General features: G+C 39.0%; 1 protein-coding gene across 1 annotated transcript in view; it reads left to right on the top strand.

Moving 5' to 3' along the window:
- The window catches only part of LOC119425264 (oxysterol-binding protein-related protein 10), an 88,758-nt gene that overhangs the window by 32,363 nt on the left and 39,057 nt on the right, over nt 1-17,338 (top strand). The window contains exons 3-5 of the mRNA XM_037692787.1: nt 438-517; nt 2,708-2,773; nt 10,536-10,733. Of these exons, the coding sequence (XP_037548715.1) occupies nt 438-517; nt 2,708-2,773; nt 10,536-10,733 (344 nt within the window). The remainder of the gene's footprint in view (nt 1-437; nt 518-2,707; nt 2,774-10,535; nt 10,734-17,338) is intronic.

The raw sequence follows: 17,338 nt of genomic DNA, 5'->3' as shown, positions 1-17,338 counted from the left end.
AAAAATTCGCCATAAATGACCTAATAAATATTAAACTGCCTAACAATCCTTAAACAATCCAAGGACACAATGTGTGTTTTCATCTTACGTCTGTGCAGAAAATCCTCTTAAATCTTGAGGCGTTTACTGAATGTCGTTTCTACAACGTAGTGAGTTATAAAAACATAAAAATAAAAGTTAGAGTTCTTATAAAACGTATAAATAGTAAAAAAAAAAAAAATCACCTTTTGGCTGCTGGCATCTCGGTCCTCCAGCAGTTGTTTACACCTCCAGTTAATGTAAAATGAATCGGTTTAATGATAAAAACTGAACTGCAGCCATGTTTCAGCAGACGAAGCTGCTGTTTGACCTGCGTGTGAACTCACATGAAGACTAATGTTTGACTCGGTGCTTCAGGAGGAGCTGCATTCATCCCTCCTCTGTCTGTGTTGTTGTAGCTGCAGACGCTAAGGAGCAGCAGTTTTGGATCAGTCAGCTGCAAGCGTGCGCCAGACGCCACTCTGACTGCAGTGCTAAGGTAAGCACACGCACACACGCACACACATGCACACAAACACAACTTTAGCGCCTATTACTCAGGAAGAGAAGTCAACAGGAAGTCCTGAATCTTGTGGAATTCCTGTCCCTCCATAAATGTGACAGATTTTTTTTATTTATTATAAACTAGTTTGTGTTAAGTATTATTGCTGAAGGTAAGATATTTATTACTCATAACTTCACTGAACATCTGTCATCAAACAATGCTGTTTTGTGGTGATTAGTAAAATAAAATAAGATAAAAATGCTCCAGAGTTCACAGTTTCAACAGACTGAGAGTCTGAGGAAAAGAGTAACACAAAACCGGTTAATGTTTAAATCCACATGACATGCTCATGTTAACATGTATGACATGCTCTTTAAGTGTCTTCTTCATTCGGTGTTTTAATTTGCAAACACTGAAATAAATGCATAACTTTAGCCATTAGTTGTTTTTAAAATAGGAAGGTTTTTGGATTTTTACCATGACTTTCTTCTTTAGGTTCAGAATATTTTGGGAAACTGTTGACGTAGGCTTAGTGGTGTAGGAAAACGTGTGATGGTGGCGGCTCAGAGCCCTGCAACGAAACCCAAGGATGCTGATGGAAATATCCACAGCATCCTCATCCTCCTCTTCCTCTCTGTGGGCTCCATTCTGACAGCACTGTTCGCAAAAATCTACCTTTTTGTGTTATTTTATTTGTTGTTGGGTTAGTTTGTATATATTTGGACATGTGGCGCTTTTATTGTTAGCTTCACTGGATTATTGTGTGTGTGTGTGTGTTTCCTGTTCTCGCAGTGTATTGACTGAGCTTCTTGTGGAGCTCCACTGCCGGTGGTGACAGTGTGGAAATCAGCCGTGCGTGGATGTCAGAAATAGTCCAAAGTTTAATTTTTCTTTTGCAAACTTTTGCTGTTCCAGTCGGCTGTACCATGAATTTTATTTAAAAATATGTCTTATTACCATGACTATGACTCGTGCTTTGCTTTCAGAGCGGCTGCTTTGGCCAATCTGAAAGCAAAATGTTCAGCTTGATCAGGAAAAGTGAGATTTTTGTAATAATTTAAAAAAAAATTAATCTTTATTTAATATGATGTTCCCAATGGGATCCCCTCATTTCCATTCAATTGTTGTTCTTTTTAAAATTAACTTCAGCGCAGTTGCTGTATTTTTGTTTTACGCTTCTTTTAGCATTTGGCTGCAGATTTGCACATTGAAGTTTCTGGCTTTGCTTTGCTAACTTAAACTCTTAGCTGTGGTTGTAATAAATTTAGCAATAGGCTAGTGTTTTGCAAAAGGTAACTTTTATTTAAAGTTTTGCAAATTTTAGCTTTCAACTACATTTTGCAACATTTAGATTTTCAGGTCATTTTTTTTGCTATATCAGCTTTAAACTAGAGTTTTGCTACATTTAACGATAAGCTACTGTTTTGCTCGTTTTAGCTTTTAAGTACTTTGTTTTTAGCTTTTAGCTCCCATGTTTCTAATTTTAGCTTCTAGCTATGTTTTGCTACATTTAGCTTTTAGCTACTTATTTTGCTATATGTGGCTTCAAGCTACATTCTTGCTACATTTAGTGATTAGCAACAGTTTAGAAAATTTTAGTTAGTTGCAATGATTTTGTTTACTTTTGCTTTTAGGTACTGTAATGCTAATTATTAGCTTTTAGCGACTGTGTTTTCATTCAGCCTTTATTTAAACAGGTTAGTCCCATCGAGCCACGAGGATTCATTTACAAGATGTTGTTGGTGTTGCTTGTTTTACACTTTAAGCTACCATGTGGCAAAATATATATTATATCTAATGTTATTTTTAGCCTTTAGCTTCTACGTTACTAATTTTAGCATTTAGTCATTACGATGCAAATTTTTGCATTTAGTAGCTGTGTCGCAACATATAGGCTTTAGGTTCTGACTGGCTAATATTTAGTTTTAACTATCGTCTTTCTAATTTTAGCTTTTAGCTACTATTTTGCAACATTTAGTGTTTACCAGTAGTTTTGGTTTTGCTAATTTAATCTTTACCTCTTGTTCCACTTATTGCTGAAGGTCATCAGTCGGTGTTATTTTTTGCAGTTTCTCCTGTTTTATTTAGTTTAGATTTTTATTTTATTTTACTTTTGAGCAAATCTTTCGGTCTGAGGTGGATCTATTGATATTTAAGTTTATGAAACGTTTGTTTTTGTTTTAGGTGAGGAAATTAAAAGGCTCAGATGAACACCTGAGTGTGGAGAGAGCAGGAGGGCAAGAAGTGCTGGTGAGTGAAACACGCGCGCACACACACACATTGCAAACTTATCTCCAAGGTTTCTCATGTCTCTTAAACCAATTAAACACTCCAGACTCATCATGTTGCCTCATTGGCGGCTCGATTATTCCACACGTAGCTCCTCAGCAGATCAAGCTGCTGCACAGCTGGAGCAAAGGGAGAGTCCAATTACCCTGCTCAGCAGTGTTGAGAAAAGTAATCAAAAGAAGAGGGAAAAACAACGAAGAAGCAAAGCGTGGAGGGGAGAGTCTCCTTCTCCCTTCGCCGAGCAGAGATCGGCGGCTGTTTTGTTTGTGCTCGCCTAGCGTGGAGCATGTCCTCGGCTGCAGCTGCTGCGCTCTAATCCTTCGCCGAGCTGCAACGCCACTGAGATCGTTATCGCCGCTCTGCTGATGAGGCAGCCGCCAGCAGAGGCTCACTGATAACGGACCTGTTTGGCAGAGAAGATACAGCAGGATTTATTTATTACAAAAAACAGACGGGGTTTATCTTCACTCTGAGGCTAAAATAAACCCAGAGCTGTCACGTGTTGGCCTGTTGACCATTTTAGCTTTTCTTAAACGAGGCTCCGTGAAAACCTTTATGTGCCACAATGAACACAAACTAAACACAATGTACACAAAGCTTGACAAAGGTTAACTAATAACTGCACATTTACACGTTTAGGAGCAGAACTTTGTGTTTACTAAAAGACAGGAGGTGGAGTTGGTGCATCGGTGGAGGGACAGTGGACACGTTGGACAAATGATTCTGAATATGGAGGAAATGTGTGATGGAGGCAAATGATCTACTGTGGCTCCTAAAGGGAGCAGGTAAAAGAAAAACAAGATTTATAGAAAGCCTTTGACTATAACAGACAACCAGAGAGGCCTTGCTCATTAATTAATAATATTATCATGAATTAATTCTAATAAAAAGTCTTAATAAAGGAGCTGGTTGGACTTACCGTAATTTCCGGTCTATAAGCTGCTACTTTTTTCAAAGGCTTTGAACCCTGCGGCTTATACAATGCTGCGGCTAATTTATGTTTTATTTAATTTATTTATTTTAACTAGCTGTGTTACTGGCACTGCTCAGAAAAAAAAATACTGTACATATTTGTTTTTGTTACCAGTATGCATTTAATTAAAAGTTTTCTCATGTTACAACTTGGGCACCTGCAGCTTATACACAAATGTACAAAATCGTCTTTTATATTTTGAAGTGTGCGCGGCTTATATTTGGGCACGCGCTATAGTCTGGAAATTACGGTAAATCAGCCAAAGCAAAGGATCCCGTCCACATGGTGAATATAAGTTAAAGCTAAACTGAGTTTATCATTAAATCGAAACTTGAGCCTTTTTTAGTATATTTAATAGAAAGTTTATTGGATTAGAATAAATTTTGCACCTTTGACTAAGGAACTCATCAAACTGTCTTTTTGTTTCCATGTAGCCACATAAGCAGAATAACTGAAAAAAAGTGCTAATAAAAAAAGAATAATATTTCAGAAACTGAGAGAACGTTCTTGTGGTCTCTGGTTGTAGAAAACTCACATTAAGTTTCCAGTTCCTCTTGATCAGAGATGAAGTCAGCAAACTGACTTTGATTATTTCTGAGTACTGGTATTTTGTGAAAGCAGGTAAAAGTCTTCATCAGAGATTTGGTGTAAAAGAAAGAAATCCGTTTGAGTTCATGGAGAGGTTCTTGGCTTTTGGAAGAACGCCTTTAGGCTTACTTTATCAGAAGAAAAATAGGTTTTCCATTATGTTCCTAAGAAAACTGCTTATGAAATGATTACAGTTTAATTAGATTTGCTAATCTAAACGATACTCGCATTAAAAAACACTTGAAATACCCAGTTAAGTCTTCATGTAAACTCAAAATGTAACCATTAATCATACAACAGGGCCTTGTTCTTTTTATTTTATTTCTGGTAAAGCTTTTTGTTGTTTACGACCAAACAGGAAAATAAGCCTCATCCATAATTTACTGTACAGTTTGCTTCTCGTCCCATTCTGACGTGATCATTTATTTCTCCGTTGCTGCATTAAGGCAGCAGGACTTTTGGTGGTTTCAGCAGCTGCTGCCGGGCTCGGAGCACAGCTGCACGTCATTAAGCTGATTAGCAGCCCGATTAGCTGACCAGAGAGGTCTGAAGCTGAAACTCCACCCAGAGAGACAGGAAGAGCAGAGAACACCACAGTGTGGATTTTAACTCAGCTGGGACGCTTGTTTTGGTTTGAGAAGGTAACAAATTATTTCAGGCATCCTCCTAATATGGTATAATGATTTTTATTAAATATGTATTTTAAACATATATTCAGAAAAAGATGCATAGCAACAATTTGATAAACAAAATATTTGAAAAAGGAGCAGTATGATTATATAGTCCTGCCTTTTATTCACTATTATTTAAAAATATATTCATTTCTATGATTTTTTTTATTTTTTATTACATCAATGGATTATTAAACAATTACTCTACAATCCGCCCCAAACTCTTCCACGTCTCTACAACTTGTGAATATATTGTTTTAAAAACCTTTTCTTAAACTGACCAACAGATCTCCTTCAGCTGAACCCTTCCACAAAGTCACACCACGAAATTAAATCCATACTTTTTAAATTTGTACGGCGCAGCCTTTCATAAAAATAGTTTTTCGTCTTGGATTATACTCATTTCCTCTGTTCTTAAATATTTTCTGGGTATTACCATGAAATAAATAGCTAACAGTAAATAATATTAAATGAGTTGAGTAAGAAATATTTAACCACCCTGTTGTCCTTGGGTCAAAATGACCCAGTTTTAATAACGAGGCCTCAAGTCGTTAACTTTTTAAAATTTTGTTCATGCAGTACCACTTTCTGTCTGCAGATGTCGCTATTTATCACGTTGGCCCAAATCTTAATAAACTATTTGAGATTCATCCATCTATAGTTTTCACGTCATAAAAGCTTCCTCTGGAGACTGAAGCAAACGAGGTCACCCCCCGCCTGTCCCCAATCCATCCACTTGTTTTTATATCCACGCACTGTTGAGCGTTCAGACGAGCTGCATCCCGTCTTGGTACGACACCTGCAGGGTCAGTGACGGGAAGACTCTGCAGCATGTGGTGAGAACGGCTTGGAGGCTCACAGAAGGTAAGGAAAGGAAAATCATGTTGAAGGAAAGATGCAGGAACAGCGCCCTTCCTGTTGTCACTTTTATCCTCAAAAGATAATTTTAATAACAAGTAGAACACAAAACTGTCAAAAAGCAGTCTAAATATTTCCACCAATCAGTAAATGTGTGTAATCAGAGTTAATGAGACGTCAGCTGCAGACTGTTGAGCTGCTTACCCATAATGCCTCACTCTGGGGACGGATCCGCCCACGCGTCACCGACGGCTGGAGCACCTGCGAGGTGGTTAAAATTTAGGTTTTGGTTTAGTGCGAGCCGGGAGCCGACCCGTGGGCCCAAAGTTACCAGAGGAGCTGTTAATTTGTGAAAACCATATTTATTTTCAGATTGTGAACATCTGCTGCGACTGCAAGACCTCACCTGTCTGGGTTCATGCTTATGAAAGACTTTATCTCCAACACATCGTTCTTTGTAACTTCCTTCATTTATCGTGAATATATTTCAGAATAATTATGTTAAACTAGAGAAATTTTATTTCCCACGAAAATGCAGCGTGAATGTTTATTACAGAAGAACTAGCTGAAATGAGCTGAATCACATTCTGAAATGTAGCTGAAATGGAAGCACAAGCCTAAATGAGAAGAAGAAAGCAGAAAGAACACACATTTGCTGAATTAGGTTTAAATAAGCAGAAATGAGCACAAAGTTTAGGAAATTAGCCAAAAAAATTGCTGAAAGTAGCTGAAAAGTTAGAAACAAGCTTAAACTACCAAAAAAAGCGGAAAGAGCTGAATCGAGCTAAAAAATGTGGAACTAGCTGAAAAAGCTAAAATGAGCATAAAACGGCTAAATAGTAGCTGAAATAGCAGAAAAATCTGAAACTAGCAGAAAAAAGCTGAAAGGAGCATAACAAGTTAAAATACGCATAAATAAGTTAATTAGGCTGAAAGTAGCAGAAACTAACATGAAAAACTCAGACAACAGCTGAAATTAGGTAAAGATGCTAAATGCCAGCCGAAAAGGTTGAACAAGCTTAAATTAGCAGAAGAAAGCAGAAAGAACACTTTGCCCAATTAGGCTGAAGGAAGCAGAAATGAGCACAAAGAAGTTAATTTAAAAAAAGGTTGAAATTAGCAATTAATAAATAAATTCATTTTAAAAATGGCTGAAAAGTAGCTAAAAAGCAGAAAGAAGCTTAAATTAGTGAAGATTTTTGCTAACTGGGCTGAAGAAATTTAAATTAGTGGAACAAAAAACAACCAAAAATAGAGAAATTATCTGAAAAAGCAAAAATTAACATAAAATGGTTAAATATCAGCCGAAATTACTAACAGAAACAAGCTGAAATTAGCAGAAAGAAGTTAAAAGAAGCACAAAAATATTGTAATTAGCAGAAAGAATCTGAACGGAGCACAAAACAGCTGGACAAGCAAAACAGCTGAAATTAGCTGAAAAATGTTTAAGGACACATTAAGGAAGCTGAAAGAAGCTGAAGCAGAACAAAATGTGAAAGGAGCAGTTAAAAGTTGTAAACAGATCTAAAGAACTGATGGATGTAAAATGAGCTCAGTTAATTTTCTATAAGGAAATAAAAGTGGCTGTAAAGGCTAAATATTTCAAAAAGCTAAAGCTGCACCAATACCAAAAGTCATAGCAGCCTTCTCCTGAAAGAGCTGAAGGTCTTAGATATAATTTGTGGAAATAGCTTGAAAACTGCAGGATGAGAATCATGCTGAACAACATGAAAAAATGGCTCACAATGGTGTGACTGCTTCATAAACATTCAGCTGAAATCGTATAGGCCGGCTAGTCGTTGGTTCAACGCCTGGTTTAGTGCAGCGGGAGCATCAGCGGCTTGTTTGCTCGGTCATCGGCGCTGTGGGCTGAAACTTGTTAATTTGATCTGTGGGATCTAACCGCAGCAGCGACCGGCCCCCGCGGTCTTCTGGAGGGATAAATCTACGATGCCTCGTCTCTGTGCTGCTGTGTAGAGACGGTGGAGACGAGATACTGATCTGACTTTGCTGCCTGTTCGAGCGCAGAGGTCGTCCAACGTCGCAGAGAGAGCCGTGCATCAGAGTGAAGGATGCGACTTCAGCTCCCAGAGGCCAAACAAGAACAAGATTCCATCTTTTTTTTGTTGTAAAACTAAGTTGTAGCTATTTATCAAAACGAGGGTGGACTTTCCCCTGAATGCTGTAAACTGTAGTTTGTGTTCCTTCCACCTTTTTATCTGATTCTCTTCCTGTTGAGAGGAAGTTCTCATCCTTCCTGCTTCAGTTCATTCTCAGGACGTGATCCTTGGAGCTATTTAAGCTCTTCATACGTCCAAATGTTCAGCTCGCTCAGCAGATGGCTGCTGGGACCTTTTGCTTTTTGTAACTTTTATATTTTATTTAAGGTATCGGCTTTATGCACATCGTTCCCATTAGAAATAGAGTGAGGTCTTTTCCTTAACGCTGTTCTCTTCAAGTTTACGTCATCTTTTTTGTCTTATGCCACTTTAACTTTTTGCTATCCTTTTGCTTTTTTTTTTTTTTTTAGCTCCCAGCTAGCGGTTTATTACTTATCAAACTTTTTTGATGGTTCCATTAGCATTCGGCTTCTTTGAAAGTTTCAGCTTCTTCAGCATGTTCAGATCTGTCTCGGATCAGAACTGGGCAGCACAGAAGTGTGCTGAACTATGTCACTGAATTAAAGTCAAATCTAACTTTTCTTATTCAGCACTCTTGACTTCTCTTTAGTACTGTGCAAAAGTCTTGAGTCATGCCGAACGTCTTTCTTGCAATCTGTTAAAGGGGTCTTGATTTAACTTCATGCTGTTCTTTGAGGTTTTTCTTATTTATTTTGTTCATAATTATATCTGGGCTTTATTGTTCAGATCTGCTGCTGTGTGGATTTATTTTCCTGTTGCATTTGACGCTTAATGGCTCAGAGTCCCCAGATCATCATCCTTCCACCACTGTGCCTTCATGCCATTTTGGTTGCATTTGCTTTAAGCATAAAATAAAATCTTCAAAGTGCAACATTTTTCCTTTTTAAGTTCTGAAATTCTAGGATAAATTAATCCTGTTGTCGTGTCTCAGTCTGTTTATTCTGTTCTTATTCAGATGCATCCTTGCAGATCTGAGCTGTCATGCTGCTGAGAGAGGAGGTGTTATTTGGTGTGTGTGTGTGTGTTTTAACAGTACTGTCATGGTGTAGCGCTTGGTTTTTTACATTTTCTCTGTGCACAGCACGCTTTGACCTTGGGCTGATATTGCTGGGAAGACTGGCAGCTTTCTTCAGTGTTTTTCAACTGGGAATATTTTTGTCTCTCTGCAGAACGACAGAGTCTAAATCGTTTGTAAATGACCTGTAGAACCTGATGGGCTAAGAACAACTCTTTGACGTCGACTTATTGGCTGAAGAAGGACCTGGCTGTTATTTACTTTTACTTTAGATGGAAGCTGGAAAAATATACATTTTGTACTCGCTGTTCCTTGATTTTCCAATAAAAACAAGTAAAATTACCTTATACTTTTACCATATTTTTTGGACTATAAGGCGCATTAAGCGAAACAGAACAGTCACATAAGTCAAACTTTATTCAACTCATTCACAATAACCACATAAAATCAGTTTGAGGTCAGTAAGCACAACCAGAATTAATACACATGGTGCACTTGATTATAAGTCTAGTCTGTCTTTAAAATAGAGAAAATCTGTATCATCTTCTTTTAATGTGAGTAATGGTGTGCAACAAGGCAGCATTTTCTCTTCTTGCCTTTTAAACCTGTATATGGATGATTTATCTAAGCTGTTGAATCGATGACTGGCTGTTGCGTTGGCAATAGAACCATCAACCGTGATGTATGCTGACAATCTTGTAATCTTTTGTCCATATAGTGCTGGTCTGCATCAACTGTTCAGGGTTTGCTCTCAGTGTGGATTGGCCTTTGATATTAAATATAATATAAAAAAAGAGTAACATCTTGATTATTAGGAGCAAAGAGGACACTAAACTATCTTTCCCTGACTTCACCCTGTCTGGCAGCATCCTCCAAGTCAGTGACGAGGTGAAGTACTTGGGACATTACATAATCGCTGACCTGTCTGATGGAGACATTTACAGGCAGCGTTGTATGCAATATGTACAAGCTAATCTGCTTCTTCAGATGGAGTAGTGCCAGTCAGGTGTTCGTAAATGCCAACGTACCAACTCGTGCTGTTGTGCTTCAAAAACATGTACAGATGTATGTGTAGGCTAACAAACTCTGTAAATAGCGTAATTTGTACTCTGCCCAACCCCGTACAAAGCTCAGTTAGGTTCTCTTCTAGTCTGTGGAACCACTGGCGCCTTAATTTATATGGCAATGGATGAACGTTCTGTTTTTATTGTCTTGTTGGTGTTCTTTTTTTTTTGTGCCCGTTTTTGTTTACTATGGACCATGTGCGTCTTAAATGTAGTTTTTGATTGATTGATTTGATATAAGGATCACTTTTGATTTTTGAGAAAATTACAGTATTTAAAGTGCGCCTTATATTCAGAAAAATACGGTAGATGGAACGTTCATGTTTTAATGTGAACTAAATGTTGAACTAGAGCGAACACACGGCCTGCCCTGTAGAAATCTTTTGTTTCATTGCCCATCTCCTCCTCTTCAGGGCTCCTCATCCTCTGGCCGGGCCCGTAGCTTCTCCCTCCTCCCCCACCTTACTCCATCTTCATCTCCGAGTTCCCAGAGGCACGCGGGCCACACGGCCTCATCCGGCAACATCGTCACCATCACCCACCACAAATCTCCAGCCGCAGCTCGCCGAGCACAGAGTCAGTATCCAGGACAGCTGCTGGAGGTCAAGGAGGTGGGTGACGAAGGCTGAAGAGCGTTTAACCTTTCTGACCTTTTTACAGTTTGAATAAAAAGCAGATAGGCAGGGAGTGTTGTTGGGAAAGAAAGGGATTATGGGAAGTGGAGACAGCGGGTCTGATCCACTCATCACATTGTATTCTCTACAGCTGCATGTTCCTGATCGGGTTTTATTCGCTCCACTAATCAGCTCAGTGGGTTTTTTTTTTTTCTCCCTTCCATTTTCTAAATAGAAAAAGGCCCAATTTATTTATTTATTTAATGTCCAACTCTACCTGCTTGAAAACATGTTTGAAACTGAATCTACAAGCTAAAAATGGTCCTTCAAGAGAAGAGATTGACCTCAGTTTAAGTCTTATGAACAAGTTTTAATACGTTTTAAAACGTTGAACAGTTTGACAGCTCTGGATCTTTGTGGTTCCTAAACACACAGTTGGTTTTTCTCATTTAGTTTTCTTATCTTGCATATTCTCTCCCTTTTCCTGATGTTAAAATGATTTTAGGATGTTGACTTCTAAAGTGCTGGAGGAGGTACGATGCGAGGATGCATTGGTGTATCTTTCACATCCAACATGGCTGGTTTTTGTTCTCATGAAACAAACTACAAACTGATGAATTATCATACACCAAAATACAGTTTTGTGTGTCAGAAAGAAAAGGTTGTGCTGTGTCATCCATCCTCTCGTTTTTCTTTGACAAAGGGAATCAGATTGTGTTTGATCGTTGAGTGCTTGGTCTCTGTTCCCATGCGTTTCCAGCAGTTCTGTGTTTTGGCAGCTGGTCTTTTCCTCCGATTAAAACTTAGTTATTTTAGCTTTTGTTTGTTTTCTGCTGTGACTCCCACCAGCAGCAACATTTAGTTCTGAGGTCGTATTCGGTTCTCAGATTTGTCCCTGCTCCAACACACCTGATTAAAAAGAATAAATTACCTCATCAGCGTGTCAAGTTAAACAGAAACCAATTACAGAGCCGTTAATGCTGCCCTGAAGGTACTGAGATATTACAGATCAGACTGATGTAATAAACTGGATTTCAGGAGCTCAGTTTTTTTAATGTCCTAAATTTAATGGATTTAATTGGACTTGTTCACTTTTTTTTTTTGAAAAATCCTAAAAAAAAGTTTTGTGGTTTGGCACTAAATGAATAGTGACTTGAAGTGGGATTTGTCCCGAGATTATTGGGTTCAAAAACAAAGCAAACTTTCCACTTAGCTGCACTTGACTTGGTGGGATGTTGGTGAACAGTGAAAATTTATTCCATGCTGTTCAATAACTTTACCTAATGGAAACATATATAAGGTAAAGAGTATTGGTCCGAGCACTGAACCCTGAGGAACGCCATGACTAACTTTTGAGTTTTTTTTTTTTTTAATTAACTACATGACTAACTTTCACAATAATAAATGGCAGATTTCCAGGCAAGTTAATTAAATTACTCTCTTGAAATTCCCCATCAGTTTTGACTCAGCTGGAAGTTTAGACCCTCGTCAGTTTTCTCCGCCTCGACAACCGGACCCGTCAGTTCTGATGATTGTTTCCTTCTTTTTGCTGCTGCGTCTGCATTCGCTCCGAGGACTCATTTACTTTTCTCTGCTTATCTTTCAGGAGGAGTTTTTCCACTGTCGCTTCTTAATGACTTGTCTGCAGTAGGTTTAAACTGATTAATTGCAATAGATTGTACGTCTTTATGAAGTGAAGATGATGGACCCGATGCGTGCCAGATAAGCAGACTGTTTAGGCGCTCGCTGCAGCAATTTTGCTTTCAACCCTTTTTTGTTAAATGTGCTTTTTGGATTAATGCCAGGTGCTTGAGTGTAGCGCCTTTTAAATATGGAGATGAGATGATTGAGCAGCCAGAAAGGAGGCAAGAGGACTTTAATATAAGATACTGTGGAACAAATGGAAAATGGTTGGGAAGACTTCATGTCGGCCCATTTCACCAAGACTCACCAGCTGTGATGCCACTTTCGAAGGAGCATCAATATTTCATGTCAAGCTAATTCTTTCTTGCCTCTTCTCTGCTCGTTGGATCCTCGGCTGACTGGAATGTGTTAAATCGCCCCGTCAGACGCTGCAGCTCTGCCTCTCGGTGCTAAGAATATCTCATGGAAATGATTCACTCGGTGACAGAAAGGGAGCAGCCACTGATCGGTGGCGTTGAAGGAGTCTCACTTCTCGGATGGTTTGATCATTGAGGAAAACAAACACTCCTCTGGCGCTCGTGGTTTCTCCACAGAGGAGAACAGTCCAGTGTGACGTCAGATTAATCTTAATGAGGTTTTGGTCCAGAAGAACTGGGTTGCTGCTTTGTGACCCGATTCAAATCTGCAGTCGTTTAGCTCATCTATTCATCTCTCGCTGCGTCTACTTTTTTGTTTTCCATCCCTCAGCTGTTGTCCTTTTTGCTCGTATTTTACTTTTTACTCTTACCAGATGAATAAAGTTGATGGTTTTGGCACCGATCAAACCTGGAGGATGCTGGCGTTGACAATAAATCGACTTTTAAAAAACACCTTTTTTATAGATACTTTGCTCACATGCATGAACTTTGCATTCACATAAGAACTTTGTCACATTGTTTCCTATTTTTATGAATTGGTACAGTTAAGACATTTTTGTGAAAAATTGAAGTTTCTACAAAAGCCTTTCCTTCACTGTGACAAATTTTATTTTACTGGTCTTAGAACAGTAGGTCTGCTTTGTTGTGGCTGAAATCAAGCCTTGTTTAACTTTATTCCTCAGTGAAGTTGATCTTGTGTTGACTGTATTTTAAGAAGGACTTGGTTGTGGCTTGTGAGCATCTGTCAGATCAGAACTGTTGCATAACAGCAAAGTCGGTCTCTCAGTCGTTAAATATTCTGCAGATTTACTGTTCAGCAGCTAAATGATGGATGTTGGCTGGTTTTTTCAGCTGCTTTAGGATTACTACATTCAGCTTCACAGCTATAAAGACTTAAGTTCTCTTGAGTGGCGTCCACATGAACTTTTAACACAGGAAATCTTTCATCACAGCATTACACTAACAAATAAATTAAAGTTTTAAGGTGTACGTGTTTCAGTGTGTACAGATGAGTATTGTGAAGTTTTATTGAAACTTGTAAGGCAAAGAATTAAAGCTAAAACCTAAGTCAGTGTGGAGGCCACTGTCATGCTGTCACCTTCCATCCATCTGTCTCTGAATGTGGCTCCATCTCCTCGTTGAGTGCGAGACGTTAGGAGTCGCATCACATGACAGTTTCGCCTCAGCCAGCTTGACGTGAACTCGTCGAACACCAGCTCGCAGCACCACCGGGTGCTCCAACAACTACAGCAGTGCTGGATTTTTGGGTTTAGGCTGTTTCTGGAAACATCACTGGTGTTTTTAACTGCATTATTACTGTAGATTATTGTTGTCATTGTTTACTGTTTTGTTGTCTGTACTTTTATATGTTCTGTCTGGAACAGGTCCCTCTTGTAAATGAGTCCTCGTGGCTCAGCGAGACTAACTTGTATAAATAAAGGTTGAATGAACAGATTTACACAAATTCGTGAACAGTAATTGAGAGAAAAAGGTCTTGTGCACATAGAAGAAGTATTAGATCTTTGAGTTCAGCTCATGAAAAATGGGAAACCAATTAAAAGTGTTGCGTTTATATTTTGGCTCGGTGTAGTTTCGTTGTGTATGGTAGGGTTATGCATTGCTGGTCTGCATTTCTCAATACTCTGCTGCTCAGGTTTCTTTAATTGAGCTCGCATTCAGCAAAAAAACAAAACAAACAACAAAAAAACAAAACAATGTGATTAAGCTTTTAACCACCATACAGTATGATTCAATATGAGTTTTAAATCAACATGTTCAAGAAGCGGGTAAAGATGTTGGATGGAAGGATGGATGTTGGGATTCAATTAATCAACTAAAGTGGTTCAGTATTTTATTTAGACTATTTACCACCCATTAAAAAAACTTGCAAACAGATCTTGGTTAAAAATTACTTTAATTTCATAAAACTTCGCTCTTGAATACCAAACATTAGGAGTGAGCAGCCATAAAATCCATTTTATAAATTGATTATTAAATGGGTCAATCTTTTTAGTTGATTCACATGAGGATGAAGCACACTTTCAACGTGTTGCTGTTTTTACCGGTGCTGCAGCAGTTCTCCTACTGACCTGTAGGTGTCACTATTAAGCATTAAACATCACTAAACAGCTGGAATGTCACCAGAAGAAGAGTTGCCTACTAAAAGAAGTGACTACAGGTGCTCTGTTCTATCCATTATCCATCCGTTCATCAGCTTTACCCGCCTTTTCCTTTTGGGGTCACAGGGGTCACTGGTGTCCATATCCAGCAGTCATTGTGTGAGAGGCCGGGAAAACCATGGACAAGTCTCCAGTTCATCACAGGGACAAATAGAGGCAAGCGAGACAAACCACCATTCACTCTCTCTCTCACACCTAGGGACAATTTAGAGTTACCAATCAGCCTAACATGCATGTTTTTGGTCTGTGGGAGGAAACTGGAGTACCCGGAGAAAACCCACACATGCACGGAGAGAACATACAAACTCCACCCAGAAAGGTCCCCGGTCAGGATTTGAACCAGCAACCTGCTCTCTGAGAGGCAGCAGCCCTAACAACTGTGCCACCATGCCACTTGGGGCTTTGTTCTACATATGGAAATGTAGCCACATTTTTTACCGTTTTATAAAGCGAAAACGACAACAAAAGCACAAATAAATAAAACCTGCTTGAAGATTCTTCGTCTAACAACAAAATACTTTAGATTTTACCGGCAAAGACAAAAAAAACAAAAGCGATGCATCTAAATTTAATCTCATAACTGCGTCAGCACACAGCTGCTCGACTGATCTTTGTATTTTACATGAATTTTAATCCACATCAGTGTGAATGTTGCAGGTAAAGTTTCTCTGTTTTGCGTCAATCCAAGAACATTTATTTGTGACTAAACGGTTACTGGTCACATTTTTAAGCTTAAGATTTAATTTTACAAACTGAATTTTTCTTTCTTCATAGAGAATTTTGTTCGGATGTTTTTCTACTTTCCAATGACCAATCCTGTCCTAAATTTGTTTTTTGTTTTTTTTTCTCTGTCACTTAAATTCTTCCTCCTTTGCTTCCTCTTGAATAAAAAAAAAATCTCATATTTGTGGTCTCCTCCTACAAATTTATTATTTCCCCACAGTTCTATGTTCCAGCTTTTATAAAAATGTCATGTTTAGCTTGCATTATTGAAAGTGGCTTCATTTTAATAAACTATAAAACCCCATCAGCAGTGTTTATTTTTAAAGATGACACGCTTTTTTGAGTTATTATGGTTGCATAGCAACTCATTTACTCTCTTACCCGTGCGCTAATGACCCCTTTAGTGAGTAATGGAGCTCCAGGCAGGTCCTGGTTTGCTGCATTATTATACAACATGGCTGTAATTAAAGTTCTAAATGTTTGTTTTCCTGCATGAAATTCTGTTTTGCCCGTGTGTCGTAAAGCTTTTAGTATCTCACAGGTTAGGTGTCAGGGTGCAGCTGTATGTAGTGATGAAACCATTTTCTGCCAAGACAAATTCAGTAAGCATGTTTATTAAAAGTACTAATCTAAAGCTGTCGATTTAGCTTTAAAGTTTTGCTGTTTTGTGTTTGTGCTTTTAGAAGTTTGGAAATGGATGGCTGCATCCGGTGAAATTTTATGATGCAGGAAAGCAGAAACGAGATGAGGCACATCCTAAATGCAAATCTGCTTACAGAAGTATTTAGATGGATAATAAATGGATGGAAATGTATAAAATAATTTTTTTCTACTTCATAGATATCCACATCTTGTTAACTGGGTGGAGTTACTGTATTTGCCTGGAAAAATGCATTAAAAACTACCCAGTTATGTACAAATTGTCTCCCTCCTCGTAATTGGTAGATGATTCTGAGTGGAAGCTTCTGATTGGCTGGTTCGTATCTTTAGTTTTAAACTTGTTCTATTTAAACTCTGACGGTCTCACTTTAAAAGTCAATCTATTTTAAAGTTGCATTCGGGCCCAAAAATTCTGACCCGGCCCCAGCCTGTAGCCATTATTTCCGAACCCCACCCGACAGGTCTGACCCCCCCCCCCCCCCCCCCCAAAAAAAAAAGACATTTTATATGAAGCTTTGACTGTTTATATAGTTATTAACAGTCGGTAGACGCCTGTGGCTGAATATAAGGGGCACAAGATCGGAGCTGAGGGGGTGTTTGTCCTTTCATGGCCATTAAAGCTCATTAAATCCCCGGTTCTGCCTGCATTCTGCATTATTCAGACACGGACCCTGCTCTGACATGTCTGCTTTGAGATCTCATCTGTTCAGGTCGTCGGCCGCGTGTGTCCGCTGAGTGCAGTGTCTGAACGTCCATTTGGGTGATGGATCGCTTCCTGGCAGTACAGTCCCATCTGAAGCTTAACTGAACTTTATTTTATCTCTTTCAAGGCCGGTCAGCGTGTGGTCAAATGGCCGCGTGCGGCTGTGAATGTACGGCAAGCCATGTTGCCATATAATTGGATCGCCAGCCGCGCGCGTCCGCAATCAAATGCCCGACACCGACCCGGCCCGCCCATCCAGCACATTATTACGGCCCA

The sequence above is a fragment of the Nematolebias whitei genome, chromosome 19 (assembly GCF_014905685.2).
Source record: "Nematolebias whitei isolate Nwh7 chromosome 19, NemWhi1, whole genome shotgun sequence".
In the NCBI taxonomy this organism is placed as follows: domain Eukaryota; kingdom Metazoa; phylum Chordata; class Actinopteri; order Cyprinodontiformes; family Rivulidae; genus Nematolebias; species Nematolebias whitei.
The sequence above is the reverse complement of the archived record's forward strand: the minus strand, read 5'-3'. Positions and strand labels throughout refer to the sequence as shown.